Source organism: Mustelus asterias, chromosome 11 (assembly GCF_964213995.1).
Source record: "Mustelus asterias chromosome 11, sMusAst1.hap1.1, whole genome shotgun sequence".
NCBI classification, from domain to species: domain Eukaryota; kingdom Metazoa; phylum Chordata; class Chondrichthyes; order Carcharhiniformes; family Triakidae; genus Mustelus; species Mustelus asterias.
In genome coordinates this window covers 66,664,483-66,690,801 of record NC_135811.1, presented here as the reverse complement: position 1 = coordinate 66,690,801, position 26,319 = coordinate 66,664,483, and the positions used below count along the sequence as shown (strand labels likewise).

The 26,319-nt window shown below is 43.2% G+C and overlaps 1 protein-coding gene across 3 annotated transcripts in view; it reads left to right on the top strand.

Annotated features, from left to right (window-relative positions):
• LOC144500569 (protein TANC2-like) overlaps nt 1–26,319 on the top strand; it is a 1,073,639-nt gene that overhangs the window by 960,861 nt on the left and 86,459 nt on the right. For all 3 annotated transcript variants that reach the window (XM_078223699.1, XM_078223697.1, XM_078223698.1), the window contains 3 exons: nt 7,150–7,386; nt 12,306–12,491; nt 19,392–19,485. In XM_078223699.1, the coding sequence (XP_078079825.1) occupies nt 7,150–7,386; nt 12,306–12,491; nt 19,392–19,485 (517 nt within the window). The remainder of the gene's footprint in view (nt 1–7,149; nt 7,387–12,305; nt 12,492–19,391; nt 19,486–26,319) is intronic.

The following is a 26,319-nucleotide window of genomic DNA, read 5'->3' as shown; positions in this document are numbered from 1 at the left end:
TTACAACTACGTAAATTTGATTCAGCTCCTTTTAGTTAAGTGGCTTAGTTACTTCTTCAAGCTAATCCATTTGGCAATATCAGCAACACTATATTGAGAGAGAAACATTCCAAATACAATGATGGACATCAGCCTTTTTGTGCTCTATGCCACACTGCCAAAGACTGCAGGACTCACCAAACATTACCAACATAACGAGTTCCTGTATTTTATGAAAACTAAGCACTTACCTACTGAAAATCAAAATGATTGGGCTTGGATTTTCATTCCCGGGTTGGGTGCGTAAAGTCAGGACATCACTCGGCTTTGCGAACCAGGTGGTCCAGATGGTCGGATTTTCGTTCCAGGGCTGGATTTTAAGTTGGGCGTGCTGCCTCTGGAACAATTGTGGAGGCTGGCAGATGCACAGTTAGGCAAGATGAAGGCTTGCCTCTGTGCATCAGCGTACTGTTGAAGTTGTTAATAAAATGAATAAAACAAAAAATCCTACCAGCCCTCACCACTCACAGAACCTTCCTTCCCTCGTTCAACCTATGCTATCTCATGTCCCTCACCCACTCAATGAACCTTCATACACCCATGTGACCTTATGCCCCTCTAGCCATTTCCATGGCCCTTTATAGCTCTTGTGTCAACATATGCCAAGCCATGTCCTCCATCGACCAACCTTTGCCCTTACCCCCTCCATGCCAACTCACCATGGATCCTCCATGGGAAAATCTCAGGAGTTATGCTGACATTAAATAACGTGCCTTATGATGATGTCTCTATTTAAGAAAAAAACTTTCAATAGAACATAGAAAAAATACAGCACAAACAGGCCAATCAGCCCACAAGTTGCGCCGGTCATGTCCCTACCTACCTAGGCTTATATATATAGGCTTACCTATAACCCTCAATCCTATTAAGTCCCATGTACTCATCCAGAAGTCTCTTAAAAGACCCTATTGAGTTTGCCTCCACCACCACTGACGGCAGCCAATTCCACTCACCCACCACCCTCTGAGTGAAAAACTTACCCCTGACATCTCCTTTGTACCTACTCCCCAGCACCTTAAACCTGTGTCCTCTCATAGCAGCCATTTCAACCCTGGGAAAAAGCCTCCGAGTATCCACCCGATCTATACCTCTCAACATCTAGCACACCTCTATCAGGTCACCTCTCATCCTTCGTCTCTCCAAGGAGAAAAGACCGAGCTCCCTCAGCCTATCCTCATAGGGCATGCCAACCAATCCAGGCAACATCCTTGTAAATCTCCTCTGCACCCTTTCAATCATTTCCACATCCCTCCTGTAATGAGGCGACCAGAACTGAGCACAGTACTCCAAGTGGGGCCTGACGAGGGTCTTATAAAACTGCATCATTATCTCCCGACTCCTAAACTCAATCCCTCGATTGATGAAGGCCAGCACACCATACGCCTTCTTAACTACCTCCTCTACCTGCGAGGCCGATTTAAGAGTCCTATAGACCCGGACCCCAAGGTCCTTCTGATCCTCTACACTGCTAAGAGTTTTACCCTTGATATTATACTCCTTCATCCAATTTGACCTGCCAAAATGGACCACTACACATTTATCCGGGTTGAAGTCCATCTGCCACTTCTCCGCCCATTCTTGCATCCTATCTCTGTCACGCTGCAGCTTCTGACATCCCTCCAACCTATCCACAACACCACCAACCTTCGTGTCGTCAGCAAACTTACCAACCCATCCCTCCACTTCCTCATCCAGGTCATTTATGGAAATGACAAACATCAAGGGTCCCAGAACAGATCCCTGGGGCACTCCACTGGTGACCGACGACCATTCAGAAAAAGACCCGTCTACAACCACTCTCTGCCTTCTGCAGGCAAGCCAGTTCTGAATCCACAAGGCAACAGCCCCTTGGATCCCATGCCCTCTCACTTTCTCGAGAAGTCTTGCATGGGGGACCTTATCGAACTCCTTCGTCAATGTGTTTAGTCACATTTTCAAAGAACTCCACCAGGCTCGTAAGGCACGATTTGCCTTTGACAAAGCCATGCTGACTACGTTTGAGCATATTAAACTTCTCTAAATGTTCATAAATCCTGTCCCTCAGGATCTTCTTCATCAACTTACCAACCACTGAGGTTCGACTCACCGGTTGGTAATTTCCTGGGCTATCCCTATTCCCTTTCTTGAATATAGGAACCACATCCGCAATCCTCCAATCCTCCGGAACCTCTCCCGTCTCCATTGATGGCGCAAAGATCATCACCAGAGGCTCTGCAATCTCTTCCCTCGCCTCCCATCCGGTCCCGGCGACTTATCTATCTTGATGCTATTCAAAATTTCCAACACATCCTTTTTCTTAATGTCTACATACTCAATCTTTTCAGTCCACCTCAATCCTGTAGTATAACCATTGAGGTCTTTTTCCACCGTGAATACCGAGGTAAAATATTCATTCAGCACCTCTGCTATTCTGGTTCTGTACAGACTTTCTCACCTTCACCTTTTATAGGTCCTATTCCTTCACATCTCATCCTTTTACTCTTCACATATTTATAGAATGCCTTAGGGTTCTCCTTAATCTTACCTGCCAAGGCCTTCTCGTGGCCCCTTCTGGCTCTCCTAATTTCTTCGTTAAGTCCCTTCCTACAAGCCGTATATTCATCTAGATCCCTATCATCGCCTAGCTCTCTGAACCTTTTGTACGCTTTCCTTTTCTTTCTCACTAGGTTCAGCGCAGCTTTCATGCAGCACGGTTCCCGTAGCCTACCTCCCTGTCCCATCGGAACATTGTCATGCAGAACTCCAGACAAACATTCCTTGAAAATCTGCCACCTTACTTCAGTACTTTTCCTCGAGAATGCCTCCTTCCAATTTACGCCTCTAATCTCCTGCCTGATGGCTTCATATTTCCCCTTACTCCAGATAAACACTTTCCTAGCTTGCCTGATCCTACCTTTTTCCAATGCTAGCGTAAAGGAGAAAGAGTTATGATCACTATCCCCAAGATGCTCCCCCACTGAGAGATCCGACACCTGCCCAGGCTCATTAGCCAGTACCAGATCGAGTACAGCCTCTCCTCTTGTAGGCTTATCCACATGCTGTGTCAGGAAGCCCTCCTGCACACACCTAACAAACTCCTCCCCAGCCAAACCCCTTACCCCAGGGATATTCCAATTGATGTTTGGGAAATTAAAGTCTCCCATCACGACAACCCTGTTACTCCTACATCTCTCCAGGATCTGTTTCCCTATCTGCTCCTCAACATCCCTGTTACTATTGGGCGGCCTGATGAAAACACCCAGCAAAGTTATCGACCCCTTCCAGCTCCGAACTTCCACCCACAGAGACTCCGTAGACAATCCCTCCACGGCTTCCACCTTCTCTACAGCTGTGACACTATCCCTGATCAGCAGTGCCACTCCCCCCCCCCCCCCCCCCCCCCCCCCCCCCTCTTTTGCCTCCCTCTCTGTCCTTTCTGAAACATCTGAAACCCGGCACCTGAAGTATCCAGTCCTGTCCCAGTCCCTAAGTCTCCGTAATGACCACCACCACATTGATGAAAAAATTTCAATTTAGTGTTTTTTTAAAACTAATAATACAAACATTTCACTTAAGTACATAATCTGTTATGAAAACAAACATCTCTATTCAATGACCACTTGGAGCTGTTAATCAAACTGCTCTCTGAACAGGTACCATACTGTGATAATGTTAGATTGTAATATTAGTCGTGCAATGTAAGTCTCAGGGCTATCATTACAGGATTATGCCAGTCGAGTGAATAAGCAGACATTGGTTTTTTTTGAAACTCCACCAATTTCTTTTAAATTTAAAACTCAGAGTTAAATCCCTTGATGGGTTTCACAGTTCCAATAAGTCTATGCACTTTTTACACACAATCTTGTATATTTTTGACAATCCCAAAGGATGCCTTACCTCTCCCAAATGGCACCTCACCTCTCCCAGGGGTGTCCCAGGACCATATGCAAATGGCACCTTGCCTCTCCAAAACGTTACCCTGGCTCTCCAAACAAATACAAAAGGTTCAGACCTGCTCTGAACAGTTCTACTCTTCACACTAAAGGGTTTGGACAGTTACCTCACAAAATCATACATGAATGGAAGCAACTGCTAGTTTACATAGACAGTTACCTCCATGAGCCACGGATGTGCAGTTTAGAACCTGCCCCATTATCCCTCTCCCCACCCTGCGCTGTGATTGGTTTTGTGCTATAATTTTACTGGTTATGGTCAAGGATTGATGACAGATGGATTTCAGAAATTATCTGTGAAAATGCAACACTGGAAAAGTCCTACTCTCCAATTTCAATCTTTCAGTGGCTGTCTTTCCTTCCACCCGTGTTGCACATTAACCAAAATACTAGTGCTGATCGCTTGGAACTTTAACTTTATGTAAAATGTAAACCTGTTTTCAATGTGCTGCAGACTTGCTGGCTGTGATCTTTTCATCACATCTATGGAATATTTTGTAACATATTCTTCTGATTAGGGCACATAAGTATTTGATTTTAATGCAAGCTATGAATAATATTGCCACTGGAGCAGAAAGCATCCTTGGATTTCAGCTGCAGCATATTATAAAACCACCCCCAGGTCGAGCAGGCAGCCAGACATTTTAATCAGTCTTCAGTGACTAGATTTCTGTGGGTTGTTGTGCAGAAGGGTATTTGTTTTTCAAGTAGTTTAGTATTGTTTTCAGCCCCACAGTCACTGAAACTCTCTGCAGCTGTGCTGATGAAATTCTTTAATTCTCATCTGAGATTAATGGGTGAAGCAGTTCACTGGTGATGGGGAGATGATGGCAGAGATGTGATGATTTGGCTACTCAAGGCAGTGGTTATAAAGAATTCTTTGACGTCAGCTGGACTGCACTCCCTTCTTGACTGTAGTCAAGTGATTTCAGAAGCAGACACATGAGGTGAATATAGGAATAAAATAATGAGGGTAGGAAATCCATTTCTGCTGTGGTCACACTTCATAAAGTTACTGGAACATTAACAATTTGAACCTGGTGGCAACTGTGCAACAAATTAATTGAAAGACCTCTTAACCATAACAGTTAATTCTGAGGAAACCTAAATTTTGACATTGTCATCCCTGTATAGACAATTAGATGAGGAATGTGTAAACTTTTTGTTCTTCATGGCCCACTTAGATGTTCTCCAGAGTATGTTGTGACCTGTGTATGAAGTTTAAATCCATGTTTCCATTAATCTACTGCTATTGCAAGCCACTGATTCCAGGAGACCAAGTATTCTAATTCGGAACTTAACCATCAATGAGAAAAACTATCATGAAAACTTCAACTAGGTTGTTTCAAATCTCTGGGGACACCAAAGTCGGTGGTGTGGTAGACAGTGAGGAAGGGTGTCGTAGTTTGCAGGAAGACTTAGACAGGTTGCAAAGTTGGGCCGAGAGGTGGCGGATGGAGTTTAATGCGGAGAAGTGTGAGGTAATTCACTTTGGTAGGAATAACAGATGTGTTGAGTATAGGGCTAACGGGAGGACTTTGAATAGTGTGGAGGAGCAGAGGGATCTAGGTGTATGTGTGCATAGATCCCTGAAAGTTGGGAATCAAGTAGATAAGGTTGTTAAGAAGGCATATGGTGTCTTGGCGTTTATTGGTAGGGGGATTGAATTTAGGAGTCGTAGCGTTATGTTGCAACTGTACACAACTCTGGTGCGGCCGCACTTGGAGTACTGTGTGCAGTTCTGGTCCCCACATTACAGGAAGGATGTGGAGGCTTTGGAGAGGGTGCAGAGGAGGTTTACCAGGATGTTGCCTGGTATGGAGGGGAGATCCTATGAGGAGAGGCTGAGGGATTTGGGATTGTTTTCGCTGGAAAGGCGGCGGCTAAGAGGGGATCTTATTGAAACATATAAGATGATTAGAGGTTTAGATAGGGTGGATAGTGATAGCCTTTTTCCTCTGATGGAGAAATCCAGCACGAGGGGGCATGGCTTTAAATTGAGGGGGGGTAGTTATAGAACCGATGTCAGGGGTAGGTTCTTTACCCAGAGGGTGGTGAGGGATTGGAATGCCCTGCCAGCATCAGTAGTAAATGCGCCTAGTTTGGGGGCGTTTAAGAGATCCGTAGATAGGTTCATGGACGAAAAGAAATTGGTTTAGGTTGGAGGGTCACAGTTTTTTTTTTAACTGGTCGGTGCAACATCGTGGGCCGAAGGGCCTGTTCTGCGCTGTAATGTTCTATGTTCTATGTTCTAATAAACAGAACTTCCAAAGCCTTCCCTCTGTGATAATGCTGTGAGTTTCATGGGGAATCTCTAATTGATCTCCCTGTGGAGCTCGTGGAATACAAGTTCCCTTAGTAACAGGCAAGGGCCTGCCCAGATGGAACTTGTCACATGAGCCCTTTATAAAGGCAGACACCGGAAGGGTCTGCAGAACTACTGTCCCGGTTAGGACTTATGCATGTATGTCATGGAGTATTGGCTTTACTTTATGTTTAACAATAAATACTGTTCCTTACCAGTTGGGCTTCCTGAGTTATTACACCTCATAATTTAAGTTATTAATACCTGGAGGCATCTCAGTTGTTTACCCCTACAACTCTTGTCTTTTCTGTCAGAACGCAAGTGGAGAAAATGAGCATAAGTCCAACATAATTTTAACAAATTCCGGAAGAGCATGCTTCCATATATTCCACTCTTCTAGATGATGGGCTGTACATCTGTTTGTTGACAATCAGCTGTGTTAGGAAAAATAAGGAAGACCTTACCAACAAAAGATGGTTTAACAATTAAATGTGTTCATTTTTGGTGCTCGACATTGTTTTAATTCTGTTCAGAATGATGTGATGCACCAATGCAATTAAGGTAACATTAAAACGCTATAGTGGAGAAGTTCCATGTTCAGTAAACTTGTGAACATATTGAAGGAATGCTTCTATTTGAGCAACAAATATAACAGTTATTAGGGGAAGGAGGGGTAGAGGATTGACTAAGTAACATGTTGCTGATCACATCTAATTTCACTCTCCAGAAATGTTTTTGATACTAAAAAAGATCCTGTTAGCTCAAACATTGTACAGTAAATGCAGACATGCTGCTGGCCTTTTCCCATGATCTTATGTGTGAATTATTACTTTATATGACTATGCCAACACTGAGAATCTTGTTATTAACCAGGTGAGTCGTTTACTGATTTTGGGCGGTGCCAATGTGAATTACCGGACAGAGGTGTTGAACAATGCCCCAATATTGTGCGTCCAGGCCCACCTTGGTAACTCAGACATGGTTGCACTCCTGCTAGAGTTTGGAGCGAACGTGGATGCCTGCTCAGAGAGTGGTCTGACTCCTTTAGGCTATGCAGCAGCTTCTGGACACCTCACTGTTATTCATCTACTTTCCAAAAGACGCGCAAAGGTAAATCTTCAAAATTTATCAGTGTTAAATGTTGATTGATTACATAACTAACCTTTTAGTTGCTTCACTCATTTGTTCTGTTATCCAGAAATGTATTTTCTTTGGATGATATTGAAATTTAAATAAAGATTTCCTGAGACCTGCAGCCCTTTCCTTTTGGACTTTAGCCCTCAGTTCTTGGATAGGATTAGGTAAGATATACTACGCAGAAATAGGCCATTCAACCCAACTAGCTGATCCAGTGTTAATGCTCCAATCAAACTCCTCTTCTCCCTGAGGCTTATCTAGCCTCCCCTTAACTGCATAATTTTATTTGCTTCAGGTACTCCCTGGAATAGCAAGTTCCACATTCAAACTTCCTTCTGAATTCACTATTTGAATTTTTGGTGTCTATCTTATATTGATAGGCTCCAGTCTTGCTCTTCCCTACAAGTAATTTTTTCATGTGGACATGTTTTATCTGCGTTAACTCCACCAACACTTTATGTAATTGTAAATGTCTCTATTAGGTCATCCCTTGGCCTTCCCCTTGCAAAAGAGGGGCAACCTGGTCTGTTTATCCTTTCCTGATAGGTCTACACCCCTGCATATCTGGTATACTCTTTCTAAATCTTTTTTAGACCTCGTCCAGTGCCATATTTTCTTTTTAAATATGACAACCAGAATTGTATGCACTATTTCAGATGTGGTGTAGCCAAGATTCAATGCTAGTTTAGCATTACTTATTTATTTTTCAATTCTGTCCCTCTAGAAATAATCCTACTGCATGGTTTAGTTTTTAATGACCTTAAACTGTTTTGCAACTTTTAGTGGTTAATATATTTGTACTCCTAGATTTCTTTCTCCTTTACACCATTTAGATTCTTGATTTGTAAGTAATGTGCAACCTTCTTCTTTTTCTTGTCAAAGTGTAATACCTCCCATTTATAAAATAATTTGCTGATCATATATGCACTCTAAAAGATTGTTAATATTTTCTTGTAATTTTTGTAGCCCTCATTACTAATAATTTCACCACCCCAAATTTGACATTACCTGCAAATTTAGAAATTGAGTTTTTGATACCAAAGTCTAACTCATTGATGTAAATGTGAACAGCAGTGGTCTCAGTACTTATCTTTGTGAAAAACTATTTTGTACCTCCTGTCACTCTGAATAACTCCCCATTACCTTTATGCTCTACTTGAAGTCAATTAGCTGTCCATTCTGCTTCTTGTCTCCTGACCCCGCATTCTCTGACCTTATTAGTTAGTCTATCATGCGGTACGTTATCAAAGGCTTTTTGAAAATCTAGATAAATTACATCTACTACATTACCCTTGTCTCCTTCCAGTTACCTCTTTAAAAAAAAATCAATGAGGTAAATCAAGCCAGATTATTTCCTTTTGAAATCAATGCCGACTATTCATTCTTGTATTTAGTTTCTAGATGTTCTTCTGTCCTTTTCTTTCGTGGAGATTCCATCATCTTTCCTATGACCAATGTTAAACTATTGGTCTGTAGTCCGCTGGGCATATTCCATCTTTCTCCATTCCTCCATGTAGACATAGCATTAGCCATCCACCAATCTTTTGACACTACGCCTTTTCTAAGGAATTACTAAAAATGTATAGTAATGTCTCTTCTCTGAATTATATTAAAACATAGAGATATGACCCTTCTGAGCAGGGGTTTTATTCTCTTTAATTTTAATTTATTTTATATTTCACCTCTTTATTTTAAATTCAGTGAGCTCATCTAATTATCCAATGTCATGTCCACTTGTCCTTTTTTCCAGCAAATACTGGAGGACAGTAATTCTTTAGTATTTCTGACATTTCGCTACTGTTGCCTGTGATTGGGGTAGGGGGGGGTGTGATTCTCTGAAGCCACTACTTCCAGCCGGGAATCCCAATTGGCTGTTGAATTGGGCAAAAGGGCCAAATTGGGATTTTCACTGTCTCGCTTGACAGATCAGGTTCTGAACCTGATGATTATTTATTTAAGTTAATGATTGTATAATTGCTGGATTTGGGGACGAATGTTCCAGCCTGCTGCTATGCTTCCCACCTCCGCTGGCAGTCCCGTGGGTGCCAATTAGTCCTGGTCCTGAGAACTGGGGGCCAAGGAGGGAAGTGCTGCCTCCAACTTTGCCCATGAGTCCTCTGCCACTGCCAAGCTGCAGGGTGGGGAGATCCTCAAGTGACTCGGGGTCTGCGGGGCTCATGCTGGGGAGAAGGGGTTGATCTTGGAGCTCTCCCTTGGGATGGGACTCTCGTGGCTGGACTTCTGGAGTGCGGTTACAAGTGGTGTACCTCAGGGATCTGTTTTGGGGCCACTGCTGTTTGTAATATTTATTAATGATCTGGATGAGGGTATAGTTGGGTGGATTAGCAAATTTGCTGATGACACCAAAGTCGGTGGTGTGGTAGACAGTGAGGAAGGGTGTCGTAGTTTGCAGGAAGACTTGGACAGGTTGCAAAGTTGGGCCGAGAGGTGGCGGATGGAGTTTAATGCGGAGAAGTGTGAGGTAATTCACTTTGGTAGGAATAACAGATGTGTTGAGTATAGGGCTAACGGGAGGACTTTGAATAGTGTGGAGGAGCAGAGGGATCTAGGTGTATGTGTGCATAGATCCCTGAAAGTTGGGAATCAAGTAGATAAGGTTGTTAAGAAGGCATATGGTGTCTTGGCGTTTATTGGTAGGGGGATTGAATTTAGGAGTCGTAGCGTTATGTTGCAACTGTACACAACTCTGGTGCGGCCGCACTTGGAGTACTGTGTGCAGTTCTGGTCCCCACATTACAGGAAGGATGTGGAGGCTTTGGAGAGGGTGCAGAGGAGGTTTACCAGGATGTTGCCTGGTATGGAGGGGAGATCCTATGAGGAGAGGCTGAGGGATTTGGGATTGTTTTTCGCTGGAAAGGCGGCGGCTAAGAGGGGATCTTATTGAAACATATAAGATGATTAGAGGTTTAGATAGGGTGGATAGTGATAGCCTTTTTCCTCTGATGGAGAAATCCAGCACGAGGGGGCATGGCTTTAAATTGAGGGGGGGTAGTTATAGAACCGATGTCAGGGGTAGGTTCTTTACCCAGAGGGTGGTGAGGGATTGGAATGCCCTGCCAGCATCAGTAGTAAATGCGCCTAGTTTGGGGGCGTTTAAGAGATCCGTAGATAGGTTCATGGACGAAAAGAAATTGGTTTAGGTTGGAGGGTCACAGTTTTTTTTTAACTGGTCGGTGCAACATCGTGGGCCGAAGGGCCTGTTCTGCGCTGTAATGTTCTATGTTCTATGTTCTCCTTGTTGCCCTGGAAAACGTGGAAATCACTCTTAGGATGATGATTTTGGGCACCTTTCTGGTAAAATCCTTTATTATTATGTGTTCTGTGAAATCTTTGAAGTGGACTGGTCACATTAAAATCCATGCCCACTGAACACCTGGAAGCCTTCAAAATCACAACAGCATTTGGTCAATTTCAGAAACTCCAGGTGTTAGCTAACCTCTTTGAAGTGCTTTGATTGGCAGGAGCTGTCAGTTTCACTGGGGAGATCACCTTGCTTTCATTTCATAAGCCCCAGCTGCACTGAAACATCTTTAAAGTGCATTGATTGGCAAGAACATTCAATATCACAAGGAGGATCACCTTTAAAGCTTGAATGAGCCTCAGTTCTCTGAGTCTTAAAACTGCTTTAACTGACAGCTCCAGAACAGATCAAAGAGGGGATTATCCAAGGATTGTTTGCTCAAGAAACTGATGTTTCATTCGCTGCTAAAAAACTTTTCTGACTGACAATCCACAGCAGACCAAACAGTTCATCGTTGATACAATCAATTCACTCTCCATTAAGCCTGAAGTACTTCCTCTTTTGAGCTGCTGCATTTTCTAACCACATTTTTTAAAAGCAGGTTTTTTTTTTGATCTGAAGACCTTCCTAGAAGACCATGTGCACAATCTCGAAGGGGGTGGGCGGATGGACGGAAGGGAGGGTGGGGTGGAATACTGACCCGAACGCTTAGTGGTGGGGGGAGGTTGCCCCTCGTCGGGAGGGGTGTTCCTGTCTGCGAGAGGTAGCAATGACTGTGGGAGAGGCCTGGCACAGTACTTTGAGATCAAAGTGTCATATAAAAATGGCGCCCCAATCTCTCTGAAGCCAAGCTTGCCGGCGTGTTTGATGTTGGGGATTTTTGCAACCAAAGAGTTGGTAAACCCCACCTGGTTAGTGCTACCAGTGCCTGCGGAAAACACTCCCGTTTTCCCACTGGCGGCAGCACTTAGATTTTTTCTCGGGAGAACCACGACCATTTCCATTTTCATCAATATGTGGCCCACTTATAAGTTTTATGATTTTCAGTTATTCTTCAGATTGATTTCCTTTTCCTACAGATTGATTTTTAAAATTTCTCCCTTGTCATGTTCTTCCCTGCTGCCCATGTACTTAGCGTATGTCTTCTTCCTTGTTCTCAATTGTTTTCCTTGCATTCCTTATTCATCCATGCTGACCCATTAGTGTTTAGCTTGCTCATGTTTTGTCCAGAGCATATTTTTCCCCAGGCTGTGTCGAACACTGTAATAAAAGGTTCCTATTGCTGTTCTACATCATTGTTTGCTAATATTATTTTCTCAAATTCTGTTCTCATCCCCTTAAAATCAACTTTTCTCCAATCTTTTACACTTGTTTGGGAATACATATGTTCTTTGCAATTATTATCTTAATGCATTTAATGTTATGATTATTAATGCCCAAATGTTCCCCTTATTTTCTTTGCCTTCGCTCATTCCCCATTACTTCATACCTTGTGGATAATGGACTGAGACTGGTGAAATTTACACTTTAAAGGAAATACAAGTACCTAGTTAAATCATTCTAAAGTATTAGTTTAACAACAATGATTTTGAGATTCATGTTTGAGCTGACTAATGAATCATCTTCAAAGGTGGACCACCTGGATAAGAATGGACAGTGTGCTCTGGTCCATGCAGCACTGCGAGGCCACTTGGAAGTGGTTAAGTTCCTGATCCAGGCTGATTGGACACTGGCTGGACAACAGCAAGGGGTGTTTAAGAAGAGCCATGCAGTCCAACAGGCACTTATTGCTGCGGCAAGCATGGGATATACTGAGGTGCGTAATGTACTTCATAGACTTTCAAGTTGTTTTACAATGTAAGATGGTGCAATAAGTAAGAGTTAGAGCTGTGAGCACACTTGAAATTATTATTGGCCACATCGTGCTACTCTTCCCACAGAGGGCTAGACTCTACAGATAAACCTTCTTGTGGACGGTTTACTTGTTTGTGGACCTTTAGAACTAGGTGAGTTGTGAAAACATTCAAAATGTTTCAGTTGTTGAATGTTTTCAGCTTAACATATACAAAGAACAATACAGCACAGGAACAGGCCCTTCGGCCCTCCAAGCCCGCGCCGCTCCCCGGTCCAGGATTGAATCCAGGATCCCCGCCCAATTTTCCAGCCTATCTACATCCTAATATCCTATCCACCGAGCTGTCCCTCACAGCTACGATGCTTTGTTCATCACAACCTATTAACTCACCCCCACCCCCCCATTCCAGACCATGTGATCTCCAGGGAGAGGCGAAAACCCAGAGTGAAAACCCCAGGGCCAATATGGGGGAAAAAAAATCTGGGAAATTCCTCTCCGACCCCCTGTGGCGATCGAAACGAGTCCAGGAGATATGTTGTTCAGAATTAAAACTTTGGCCATTTTTCTGCATCAACTCAGTGGCAGTTATGGCAGTGGAAGATCACATGAGAATAGTTATTGAAGTAGACAAGGAACAATCAAGCATAGAAATTCTGAACTGCAGGAGGGCCAACATCAGTGAGTTGAAAAGGGACCTTGCCCAAGTGGATTGAAATCAAAAATTGGTAGGCAAAACATTAAATAATGGGAAGCCTTTAAAGAGATCATTCAGATACAGAATATAAATATTCCCATGAGGTGGAAAGGAAGAACATCCAAAGATAGAACTTCCTGGATGACAAAAGATACAGAGATTAAAATGAGACATAAGGCTTATGACAAGTGTAAGGTTTCTGTTAGGAACCAAGCTGAGCAGAACATAGAGATCTAAAAAATGTGAAAAACAGAGAGAGTATGAGAATAAATTATCAGCTAACAAAAATCAAGATGACTTTTATAAGCATATTAATAATAAGAGTTATCAAAGGTAGTTAGTGTCCAACTGATTGGAGACCCAAAAGTGAGATATCATGTGGAGACAGAGGGCATAGCTGAGGAGCTACTGAATTGATACTTTGCATCTGTCTTCGCTAGAGAATGGGATGATGCTATTGTAGCAGTAAAGAGGGAGGTAGTAGTAATACAGGATTTGAAAGAGCAGGTGCTTAAAACATTTGCCGTCCTCAATGTAGAAAAGCCACCTGTGTTCCAGATGGAATACATCAAAGAACAATACAGCACAGGAACAGGCCCTTCGGCCCTCCAAGCCCGTGCCGCTCCCTGGTCCAAACTAGACCATTCTTTTGTATCCCTCCATTCCCACTCCGTTCATGTGGCCATCTAGATAAGTCTTAAACGTTCCCAGTGTGTCCGCCTCCACCACCTTGCCCGGCAGCGCATTCCAGGCCCCCACCACCCTCTGTGTAAAATACGTCCTTCTGATATCTGTGATAAACCACCCCCCCCCCCCCCCTCCCTCACCTTGAATCTATGACCCCTCGTGAACGTCACCACCGATCTGGGAAAAAGCTTCCCACCGTTCACCCTATCTATGCCTTTCATAATTTTATACACCTCTATTAGGTCACCCCTCATCCTCCGTCTTTCCAGTGAGAACAACCCCAGTTTACCCAATCTCTCCTCATAACTAAGCCCTTCCATACCAGGCAACATCCTGGTAAGCCTCCACGTCCTTCCGGTAGTGTGGCGACCAGAAATGGGCGCAGTATTCCAAACGCGGCCAAACCAACGTTCTATACAACTGCAACATCAGACCCCAACTTTTATACTCTATGCCCCGTCCTATAAAGGCAAGCATGCCATATGCCTTATTCACTACCTTCTCCACCTGTGACGTCACCTTCAAGGATCTGTGGACTTGCACACCCAGGTCCCTCTGCGTATCTACACCCTTTATGGTTCTGCCATTTATCGTATAGCTCCCCCCTACATTATTTCTACCAAAATGCATCACTTGGCATTTATCTGGATTGAACTCCATCTGCCATTTCTTTGCCCAAATTTCCAGCCTATCTATATCCTTCTGTCGCCTCTGACAATGTTCCTCACTATCTGCAAGTCCAGCCATTTTCGTGTCGTCCGCAAACTTACTGATCACCCCAGTTACACCTTCTTCCAGATCGTTTATATAAATCACAAACAGCAGAGGTCGCAATACAGAGCCTGCGGAACACCACTAGTCACAGGCATCCAGCCGGAAAAAGACCCTTCCACTACCACCCTCTGTCTTCTGTGACCAAGCCAGTTCACCACCCATCGAGCCACCTCCCCCTTTATCCCATGAGATCCAACCTTTTGCACCAACCTACCATGAGGGACTTTGTCAAACGCTTTACTAAAGTCGATATAGACGACATCCACGGCCCTTCCCTCGTCAACCATTCTAGTCACTTCTTCAAAAAGCTCCACCAGGTTAGTGAGGCATGACCTCCCTCTCACAAAACCATGCTGACTATCGTTAATGAATTTATTCCTTTCTAAATGCGCATACATCCTATCTCTAAGAATCCTCTCCAACAACTTGCCGACCACGGGCGTCAAGCTCACCGGCCTATAATTTCCCGGGTTATCCTTCCTACCCTTCTTAAATAACGGGACCACATTAGCTATCCTCCGGGACGTTACCTGTGTCCAGTGACGAGACAAAGAATTGCGTCAGAGGCCCAGCGATTTCATCTCTCGTCTCCCTGAGCAACCTGGGATAGATTCCATCAGGCCCTCGGGATTTGTCAGTCTTTATATTCCCTAAAATACCTAACACTTCCTCCCTTGTAATGGAGATTTTCTCTAACAGGTCAACACTCCCCCCCCCCCCCCCCCCCCCGAGCCACTCCCAGTCAACACATCCCTCTCCTTTGTGAATACCGACGCAAAGTATTCATTTAGGATCTCCCCTACTTCTTTGGGCTCCAAGCATAATTCCCCACTTTTGTCCCTGAGAGGTCCAATTTTTTCCCCTGACAACCCTTTTGTTCCTAATGTATGAGGGAAATGCCTTGGGATTCTCCTTAATCCTGTCTGCCAAGGACATTTCGTGACCCCTTTTGGCCCTTCTAATTCCTCGTTTGAGTTCTTTCCTCCTTTCTTTGTATTCCTCCAGAGCTCCCTCCGTTTTTAGCTGCCTGGACCTAACGTACGCCATTCTTTTCTTTTGGACCAATCCCTCAATTTCCCTGGTTATCCACGGTTCTCGAATCCTACCCTCGATGAATGAATGAGGGAAGAATGGAAATTGCAGAGGCTCGAGGCATTATCTTCCAATCTTCCTCATGTGGGAGTGGTGTCAGGCGGCTAGATGGTTTCACATGTTCCACCTCTGTTCAGAAAAAAGGAGAGGGATAAACCTAGAAATTACGTTATGAGCACAAGCCTGCAGATGCTGGAAATATTTAGCCTGTCTGGCAGCATCTGAGGAGAGAGAAAAAAAAATTAACATTTCTGGTTGATGATGCTTTGTCAGAACTTAGTCAGAAACTAGAAGCCAGTCAATCAAACATCGGTGGAAGGGAATCTTTGAAACAGTAATGCTGGACAGCAATAATTTGCACTTGGAGAAGTATGGGCTAATTAATAGAAGTCAACATGGATTTGTCGAAAGCTAGTCATGTTTGACTAACTTGATGGATCCCTTGAACTAATGGAGAAGATGAATAAACGTAATGTAATTCATGGAACTTGAAAAGATGTTTGACAAAATACCACGTAATAGACTTGCTAGCAGGAGTAAAGCCCTTGGAGAAATGCATAGAAAGCACAAAATTGTGGTGAATAGTTATCTTTCAGTCCAGATTGAAATATGCACAGTGATTGAAATATCCAGATTATCCAGAAAGTCCAGATTGAAATATGCACAGTTAATGGCCTCGACCTGCATATACAGGACATAATTTCAAAGTTTACAAAAATATTGTAAACAATGAGGAAGACACAGGAACATTGGTGAAATGGATGGTCAAATAACAGATGACAATGCAGAGAGGTGTGAAGTGATATATTTTTGTAGGTGGAATGAGGAGAGGTGAAATAAACTGAATGGTAAACTTTTAAAGGGGGTGCAGAGACAGAGGTGTGTGTACTGGTAGGTCAGAAACTCCAAAGTATTTTTTGGGACCCACCTGGATCATACGTTTTGCCTCTTGAATTTGGCTAGGGTAAATATGAGGTGTTTCACTTCAGGTATGATTCAAATGACCCACTAGAGAGCTTTTATCAAATAGTTAACATGTATAGTAAGAAAATTAGCAAGAACTTTTATCAATTACAAACAAGAAACAAAAGAACCACTATAATATATAACCCTTAACAAAGATATCTAATGTGTTCCAATCAAACCAAAACCCTTGCCATAGACAAAACCCTTGAAACAGGTTCGTCATAGCAAAGTCTACTGCTCACGTTATAATGGAAATTGAGTCCTTTGGTTGAAGTCTGCAGTTCTCTGGGTTCACTCCGAACAGTTTAAAGACAATGCAGCTTCCCAAAACACCAGGGAGATTCTGGTCCAGCCCCCAACAACAGCAGATTTTCACCCTTCAGGAAAACAAAATCTTGTTTTCAACTAACCAACAGAATTTTCAGAACAACAGGGAGAGGGAAAACACTTCTTTTTAGCTTGCTGTCCCTTCTGAAAGCAAAACTCAAACCTGCAGCTCCAAACTGAAAATGAAAAAAAACTGTCCAAAAACACATGACCGTCCTCTTAACAATGCAGGATCATCAAACTAATCCCAGGGTAACCTCAAAACAAACACATTTAAGTAGCAATAAAAGGACATTTCCAGTCAAGCCGGCAACAGTGACATCACTGAAGCCATGAGCTGCAGAAATCATGTTTTAAAGTAAGCCCTTTCTTAAAGGTGTACTAACGTCACAGTGCACAAATAGAACAAAGAACAAAGAAAATTACAGCACAGGAACAGGCCCTCCAAGCCTGCACCGACCATGCTGCCTGACTTAACTAAAACCCCCTACGCTTCCGGGGACTATACCTCTCTATTCCCATCTCATTCATGTACTTGTCAAGACACCCCTTTAAAGTCACTACCGTATCCGCTTCCACTACCTCCCCGGCAACGAGTTCCAGGCACCCACCACTCTCTGTGTAAAACATCTGCCTCGTACATCTCTTTTAAAACTTGCCCCTTGCACCTTAAACCTGTGCCCCCTAGTAATTGACTCTTCCACCCTGAGAAAAAGCTTTTGACTATCCACTCTGTCCATGCCTCTCATAATCTTGTAGACTTCTATCAGGTCTCCCCTCAACCTCCGTCGCTCCAGTGAGAACAAACCAAGTTTCTCCAACCTCTCCTCATAGCTAATGCCCTCCATACCAGGCAACATCCTGGTAAATCTTTTCTGTACCCTCTCCAAAGCCTCCACATCCTTCTGGTAGTGTGGCGACCAGAATTGAACACTCTATTCCAAGTGCGATCTCACTAAGGCTCTATAAAGCATCAGCATGACTTGCCAATTTTTAAACTCAATACCCCGGCCGATGAAGGCAAGCATGCCGTATGCCTTCTTGACTACCTTCTCCATCTACATTGCCACTTTCAGTGACCTGTACACCCAGATCCCTTTGCCTATTAATACTCCTAAGGGTTCTGCCATTTACTGTATACTTCCTATCTGTATTAGACCTTCCAAAATGCATTACCTCACATTTGTCCGGATTAAACTCCATCTGCCATCTCTCCGCCCAAGTCTCCAACCGATCTATATCCTGCTGTATCCTCTGATGGTCCTCATCGCTATCCGCAAATCCACCAACCTTTGTGTCGTCCGCAAACTTACGAATCAATCCAGTTACATTTTCCTCCAAATCATTTATATATATTACAAACAGCAAAGGTCCCAGCACTGATCCCTGAGGAACACCACTTGTCACAGCCCCTCCATTCTGAAACGTACCCTTCCACTGCTACCCTCTGTCTTCTTTGACCGAGCCAGTTTTGTATCCACCTTGCCAGCCTCACCTCTGATCCCATGCGACTTCACCTTCTGCACCAGTCTGCCATGAGGGATCTTGTCAAAGGCCTTACTGAAGTCCATGTAGACAGCATCCACTGCCCTACCCTCATCAATCATCTATCATCAATCAAATAGTTTAAAGTGGCAGAGCAAGTGGGAATTTTTGCTAATTAATACAACTTTACAGTACAAACACAAGGAAGTTATGCTAAGCCTTTAAGTCACATCTAGAGTGTTGTTTTTAACTCTGGACATCACATTTGAGGAAAGATGTCAGTGCCTCAAAAAGGGTACAGAAACAAGTTACTAGAATGATACCAGGGGTGTGGAACTTCAGTTCTCTGAAGAAGCTGAGGTTGGTTCTTCTTGGTACAGAAACTGGTAAGGAGAGATTGCTAGAGGCATTCAAAATTATGAATAGTTTTGACGCAGTAAATAAGAAAGAACGTTATTCCAATGCAGAGGGCCAGTAACAAAAGGACACAGATTTAATGTTTGTGGCAAAATGACCAGAGGCAACACGAGGAAACTTTGTTTTTACACAGCAAGTTGTTGTCATCTGGAGTGTGCTTTCTGAAAGGGTTAGGGAATCAAATTCAATAATAACTTTCAAAAGAAAATTGGGCTAACCACTTGAATGGAAAATATTTGCAGAACTATGAGGCAGAGGAGGAGAGCAGGACTAATTGGAAAGCTCTACCAAAAACGCAGGCAAGGAGGGCTAAATAATCTCCTTCTGTACAGTATCATTCTGTGATTCCTTGGAGAAGTGGAGCAAATGACCTTTTTACTGATCTCATTCTTGTCACAGTATTTTGTACTTTATTTCAGATTGTGTCGTACCTCCTGGATCTACCGGAAAAGGATGAAGAAGAAGTGGAACGAGCTCAGATTAACAGTTTTGACACACTTTGGGGAGAAACAGGTAAATACAGGCACAAAGAATTGAGTAACTTGCAACATGTTTATATGCTGGTCCTGGGATTGATTTGGTGATGGTACTTTATGTAGTAAACCTACAGCAATATTGAAACTTGTAGATATTTTACAGATGCATGAATGATAATGACAAATTTACAACTGCCTGAACTATAGCATTATTGTTAGTAAATACCAGAGCTAAAATCTGTATCAGCACTTCTATGAGATGCAGTGGGTCTTACCTGCACTCGAGTGCTATTGTGTTTCTATAGTGAATACACAAATCTGTATGCAACATAGGATGAAACATTTGTGCTTTGAACGCTACATGCAACAATTGGCGTTTCAGTTCACTTCCCTAAGTATTCTCAACATTGGACTTATTGATTCTGAGAATAAGTTTTAATTTGATGAAAGGTGACTTTTGTTGTAAATCTTTCACCCTTTGATCAAATGCACTTAAAGTCAGTACAGATCTACACTCAATAGTTCACGTATGCAAATCACTCAAATCATGCTATCTGCAATTTTACCCCATTGTGTCAAACTTTTTTATTACTGGCTAACTTGATGCAACTGATCAAATTGAGGAAATATATCTTCGCTAGCCAATTTACAGCATGTACTCAGATTACAGTGCTTGCGGTCCTGAGGGAACATCACATTTCTTTAGAAAAGATAACTTTAATTTGTGAAAGACTTAGTGATGTTACCCAAACTATTTACACAGCAACAATATTAAACTATATAAACACATTACACAGTAAGCATTCAAATCATTCCTATAGCTCAGAATGTTGTTTGGAATTTAAAACTTGCATATCTATCTCTTTATTGCCAGTTGAAAATACAGAAAGTTCTTTTGGCATTCCTGAAAATCACTACTTTAAGTGAAACTCTTTACATGAAGCATTGTCTTTAACATTAATTCCTGTGGAAAACTGAGTTAGGTTCCTGAGGATGTTTTTTTTCCCGGAGAGTCACTATAAGAATTGAAACACTGTACCGTACTGTCTGAAATACTGGACAGCACAATAAGTGACTTCAAAATTACAGAGGCCTCTTTAAAATAAGTTTACATGAGGTTCCTCAAACACAGGTACTGTACAGGTATATACTGCACAAATAGCAAAGAAAATTGGAAAAGTTTACAGTACAGTATCTGTACATTACACAGTACAGCAGAGAATTTGCTTTCAAAGAAAATCCACAGACTTTAAGAACAAAGAACAAAGAAAATGATAGCACAGGAACAGGCCCTTTCGCCTTCCAAGCCTGCACCGACCATGCTGCCCGACTAAACTAAAACCCCCTACCTTTCCAGGGACCATATCCCTCTATTCCCATCTTATTTGTCCAGGCGCCCCTTAAAACTCACTATCGTATCTGCTTCCACCACGCCCCCCTGGCAGTGAGTTCCAGGCACCCACCACCCTAAGTTCCTCAACTAGTACAGGGTACAGTTAAAATTGAAGTTTAGTTGAGTATCTAGGGGCTACCTGAAAATGTAGTACAAAAAGATGTTCCTTGAATATACAGTAAGGACAGAGTGGCACCAACATAACACAAGCCGGCACGGTAGCACAGTGGTCAGCACTGCTGCTTCACAGCTCCAGGGACCTGGGTTCGAATCCCGGCTCAGGTCACTGTCTGTGTGGAGTTTGCACATTCTCCCTGTGTCTGCGTGGGTTTCCTCCGGGTGCTCCGGTTTCTTCCCACAGTCCAAAGATGTGCAGGCTAGGTTGATTGGCCATTCTAAATTGCCCTTAGTGTCCCGGATGCATAGGTTAGAGGGATTAGTGGGTAAATATGTGGGGATATGGCCTGGGTGGGATTGTGGTTGGTGCAGACTTGATGGGCTGAATGGCCTCTTTCTGCACTGTAGGATTCTATGATTTCTAAGCCAGACTCTAGTCACAGAATTACTGGGCCTGGTTGCATGATGATGTCATCACATTGGGGACCTGATGATGCCATTAAATGCTTCCACCTATTAAAACGGGGAACACTGCACTTTAAATGGAACCCAGATAGGGAAAATAAAACCCTTCAAAATGGAACTACTTTAAACTACATGGGCGGCACGGTAGCACAGTGGTTAGCACTGCTGCTTCACAGCTCCAGGGTCCCGGGTTCGATTCCTGGCTCGGGTCACTGTCTGTGTGGAGTTTGCACATTCTCCTCGTGTCTGCGTGGGTTTCCTCCGGGTGCTCCGGTTTCCTCCCACAGTCCAAAGATGTGTGGGTTAGGTTGATTGGCCAGGTTAAAAATTGTCCCTGAGATGTGTAGTTAGAGGGATTAGCGGGTAAATATGTGGGGGTAGGGCTTGGGTGGCATTGTGGTCGGTGCAGACTCGATGGGCCGAATGGCCTCCTTCTGCACTGTAGGGTTTCTATGTTTCTAAAAGGGGAGACTTAAAATGGGGATTTACAATATTGAATTGAATTCTGAGTCCCATCTTGATTTTAATTCAAAAAGGAGCCATTCCAAAATTTCAACTGAATGTCTTGTCACAGACAGGGTATTCTTTTTACAATGTTTATTAATTGCAAAAGTGAAGTGAGTGTTTTTTTAAATTCACAGAATGTGGATATCTCTGACAAGGTCCAATTTAATTGCATCTGGAACTCTTGCAGTTCATATGGTGTAGGTGAATTCTCAGTGCTGCTAGAGAGGGAATTGTGAATTTTAACAGTGCCAATGAAGGAACAGCAATGTAGCTTCAAGTGAGGATGGTTTTTGACTTGGAATTGGTGGTGTTTGCATGTACCTGCTGCCTTTGTTCTGGGTAGCAGTGTTCGTGGGTTTGGAAGACACTCGTAAGGGAATCTTTGTGAGTGCTGTAATGCATCATGTACCCACTGCAGGCATGAAGCGCCAAAGGTGGAGTGAGTGAATGCTTAACATATTGTCTGAGGTACTGATCAAGCAGATTGCTTTGTTCTGGATGGTGTCAGACTTGAATGTTGCTGGAGCTGCTCTCATCCAGGCAAATGGAAAGTATTCTGTTGCATTACTGCCATGTGCCTTGTAGATGGGAGACAGGTTTTGGGAATCAGTAAGTGTAGAAATGATCAAATGATCTGCTTGTGTAACCGCATATCTATTTGGCTGATCCAGTTAAGTATTGGGAGATGGTCATTTCCTGGAATATGAACACTACTTGCAACTTATCAGCCCAACTCTGAATGTTGTATTTACCTTGCTATGTGTACTTCTGTTTTGTAACTCCACTTCATCAAAGGTACGCCTGGTGCTAAACCTGGCATGCCCTCCTATACACTTCATTGAAATTGACTACCTGGCTTTCAGGTATTGCTAAAGTGAGGACAGGCTAGGCCATGCGGCTACAGATTGTAGTGATATGCAATTCTGTTCCTGTTCATGCCCCACTCAGCATGTGGGAGGGTTTCCTCAGTATGAAGGTGGGGATTTTGTCTTCACAAGAACTGTGCTGTGGTCACATCAATACTGTCATGGACAGATGTCCAAAGATGTGCGGGTTAGGTTGATTGGCCAGGTTAAAAAATTGCCCCTTAGAGTCCTGGGATGTGTAGATTAGAGGGATTAGCGGGTAAAATATGTGGGGGTAGGGCCTGGGTGGGATTGTGGTCGGTGCAGACTCGATGGGCCGAATGGCCTCCTTCTGCACTGTAGGGTTTCTATTTTTTCTATTTTTCTATAGATACATCCGTGACAGCTAGATTGATGAAAGCAAGTAGGTTTCTTTCTTATGTTGGTTCTCTCATCACCTGCTACAGGCCCAGTCTGAAGATATGTCCTTCAGGACACAACCAATTCAGTCAATAGTGAATCACCAAACCACTCTTGGTGATAGACATTGAAGTCCCCCACTAAAACTACATTATATACCTGTGTTGCCTTCAGTACTTCTTCCAAGTGGTGTTCACTGTCGAGTAGAACAGATTCATCAGCTGAGGGAAGCAGTGGGTGGTAATCAACAAATGTTTTCCTTCCCCATATTTTACTTGATGCAATGAGACTTCATGGGGTCTAGAGTCAATGTTGAGTACTCCTAGGCCCACTCTCCCCCGAATGCATACTGGTGTGCCTCCCCCAGTGATACCTGTCAAATGTTTTTGCTATGTGTGTCTGTCTATTTCAATGCGTGGCTCCTTTTTTTGACATGGCTGACCATGTGCGGCATCTTTAAAGGGACAGCTTTTGAGTGGCCTGTGTGGTTACTAGTGTGACAAGCCATCCTTGGGGATGGTGATGGAGAAGTCTGGGATATTGGCTGAAATGTGTGATTCTGTGAGTATGACTATGTCATGCTGTTACTTGACTAGTCTGTGGGATAGCTCTACCAATTTTGACACAAGTTTCCCAATGGTAGTGAAGAGGACGGGTTGGAACTGTCTTTATCTTGTCCAGCTCTGATGCCTAGGTAAATGCCGAGTAGGACACCTGTTTATATTTTTATAATAATTCGGTGTGATGGTTTGGCACAGCATGGTTTTGTGAAGGGGTGGTCATGTCTCACTAACTTGATCGGGTTTTTCGAGGAAGTGACGAAGATGATTGATGAGGGTAGGGCAGTGGATGTTGTCTACATGGACTTCTGTAAGGCCTTTGACAAGGTTCCTCATGGCAGACTGGTACAGAAGGTGTAGTCGCATGGGATCAGAGGTGAGCTGGCAAAATGGATACAGAACTGGCTCAGTCATAGAAGACAGAGGGTAGCAGTGGAAGGGTGCGTTTCTGAATGGAGGTCTGTGACTAGCAGTGTTCCTCAGGGATCAGTACTGAGACCTTTGTTGTTTGTAATATGTATAAAAGATTTGGAAGAAAATGTGACTGGTTTGATTAGTAAGTTTGCGGACGACACAAAGGTTGGTGGGTTTGCAGATAATGATGAGAACCGTCAGAGGATACAGCAGGCGATAGATCGGTTGGAGACTTGGGCGGAGAGATGGCAGGTGGAGTTCAATCCGGACAAATGTGAAGTAATGCATTTTGGGAGGTCTAATAAAGATAGGAAATATATGTTAAATGGCAGAACCCTTAAGAGTATTGATAGGCAGAGGGATCTGTGTGTTCAGGTACACAGGTCACTGAAAGTGGCAACATATATGGAGAAGGTAGTCAAGAAGGCATACGGCATGCTTGCCTTCATCGATGGGGCATTGAGTTTAAAAATTGGCAAGTCATGTTGCAGCTTTATAGAAACTTAGTTAGGCCGCACTTGGAATATAGTGTTCAATTCTGGTTGCCACACTACCAGAAGGATGTGGAGGCTTTGGAGAGGGTACAGAAAAGATTTGCCAGGATGTTGCCTGGTATGGAGGGCTATGAAGAGAGGTTGGAGAAACTTGGTTTGTTCTCACTGGAACGACGGAGGTTGAGGGCCACCTGATAGAAGTCTACAAGACTATGAGGGGCATGGACAGAGTGGATAGTCAGGGTGGAAGAGTCAATTACTAGGGGGCACAGGTTTAAGGTGCGATGGGCAAGGTTTAAAGGAGATGTGCGAGGCAGGTTTTTTGCGCAGAGAGTGGTGGGTGCCTGGAACTCGCTGCTGGGGGAGTTAGTGGAAGCAGATACGATAGTGACTTTTAAGGGGAGTCTTGACAAATATATGAATAGGATGTGAATAGAGGGATGTGGTCCCCGGAAGGTGGGTTTTTTAGTTATGTCAGGCAGCATGGTCGGTGCAGGCTTGGAGGGCCGAAAGGCCTGTTCCTGTGCTGTAATTTTCTTTGTTCTTTGTAACTGAATGTGTTGCTCATTTTGAGGGCAGTTAAGAGTCAACAACATTGCTGTGGTTCTGGAGTTATATATGGGTCAGACTATACATGTGACCTTGAAGGCTGGCAAGTAAAGAAACTCTGAATCTAAAAGAGAGATTTGATCAAAACATTTTTGAGACCAATTGTTCTACTCTGTTCATCTTTTGTGCATTCATCATGCAACGTTAGGCGTAAAATGAAGGACAGTTACATAGACCCAAGCATTCGTGCACTTCATCAGTAATCAATGGGTAGCAGTCCTAAATAGCAATAAAGCATGTTAATCTGAATTAATTTAACCAAGAGGAATGGAAAAATAAGCCACAACAGGTTTCAAATGACCAGATGCAACAATAAAAAATGATAAAAGCTTTCAGAGATGGATGAATAAGCAGACTGATGTTATTTGAAAGCTGCAGAATTGCAACTGAGCAAAGCCAAGCAATAATTTCCCCCAAGTAATTTGACTATTGTATGAAGTAACCCAATGTTGGAAGTATTCCTGCAAGTGACCCATAAGAAAGCGGAGCTTGTGCGCGTTTGCTGTTAGTGTGTCCAGAGTTCTGCATACCTCTGACTGTCAGAATGATTTATGGAGTTGGAAAAGAGAAGATACGAATAGAAAGCTGTTTCATATCATACAGACCTCATCATCAGAACAACAAACTATTTGAATATATTTTAAACTGGATGTTTCAAATCTAAAAATTGGTTCCAGGCCACCACTCTGTACTTACACTTGGGTCCCTTCTGTTCTGTGGTTTCAGCACTAGTGGCAGGCTGCTCTTTTCTGTATAATCAGTTGTTTTATATAACAGGCTTCGTGTTAGTTCATTGCAGAAGCTTCATGCATCTTTTTGTGCCTGGATAGACTAAATTAGTAAGTTGGATTTATTTTCACCAAATTTTAAATTCTATAACTTCCTTCTACCTTATGTCACCAACCCTTCGCACCTCTAACTTGAGTGTTCTCATTGTCTTCACACTACCACTCTACCCTACCCAGTTCTCTCTATCTTGTCATCTGTCTCACTACAGATGACAACTCTCAAAAAAAAAGCTTCTTTGATCATACTTTTGATTCCTTA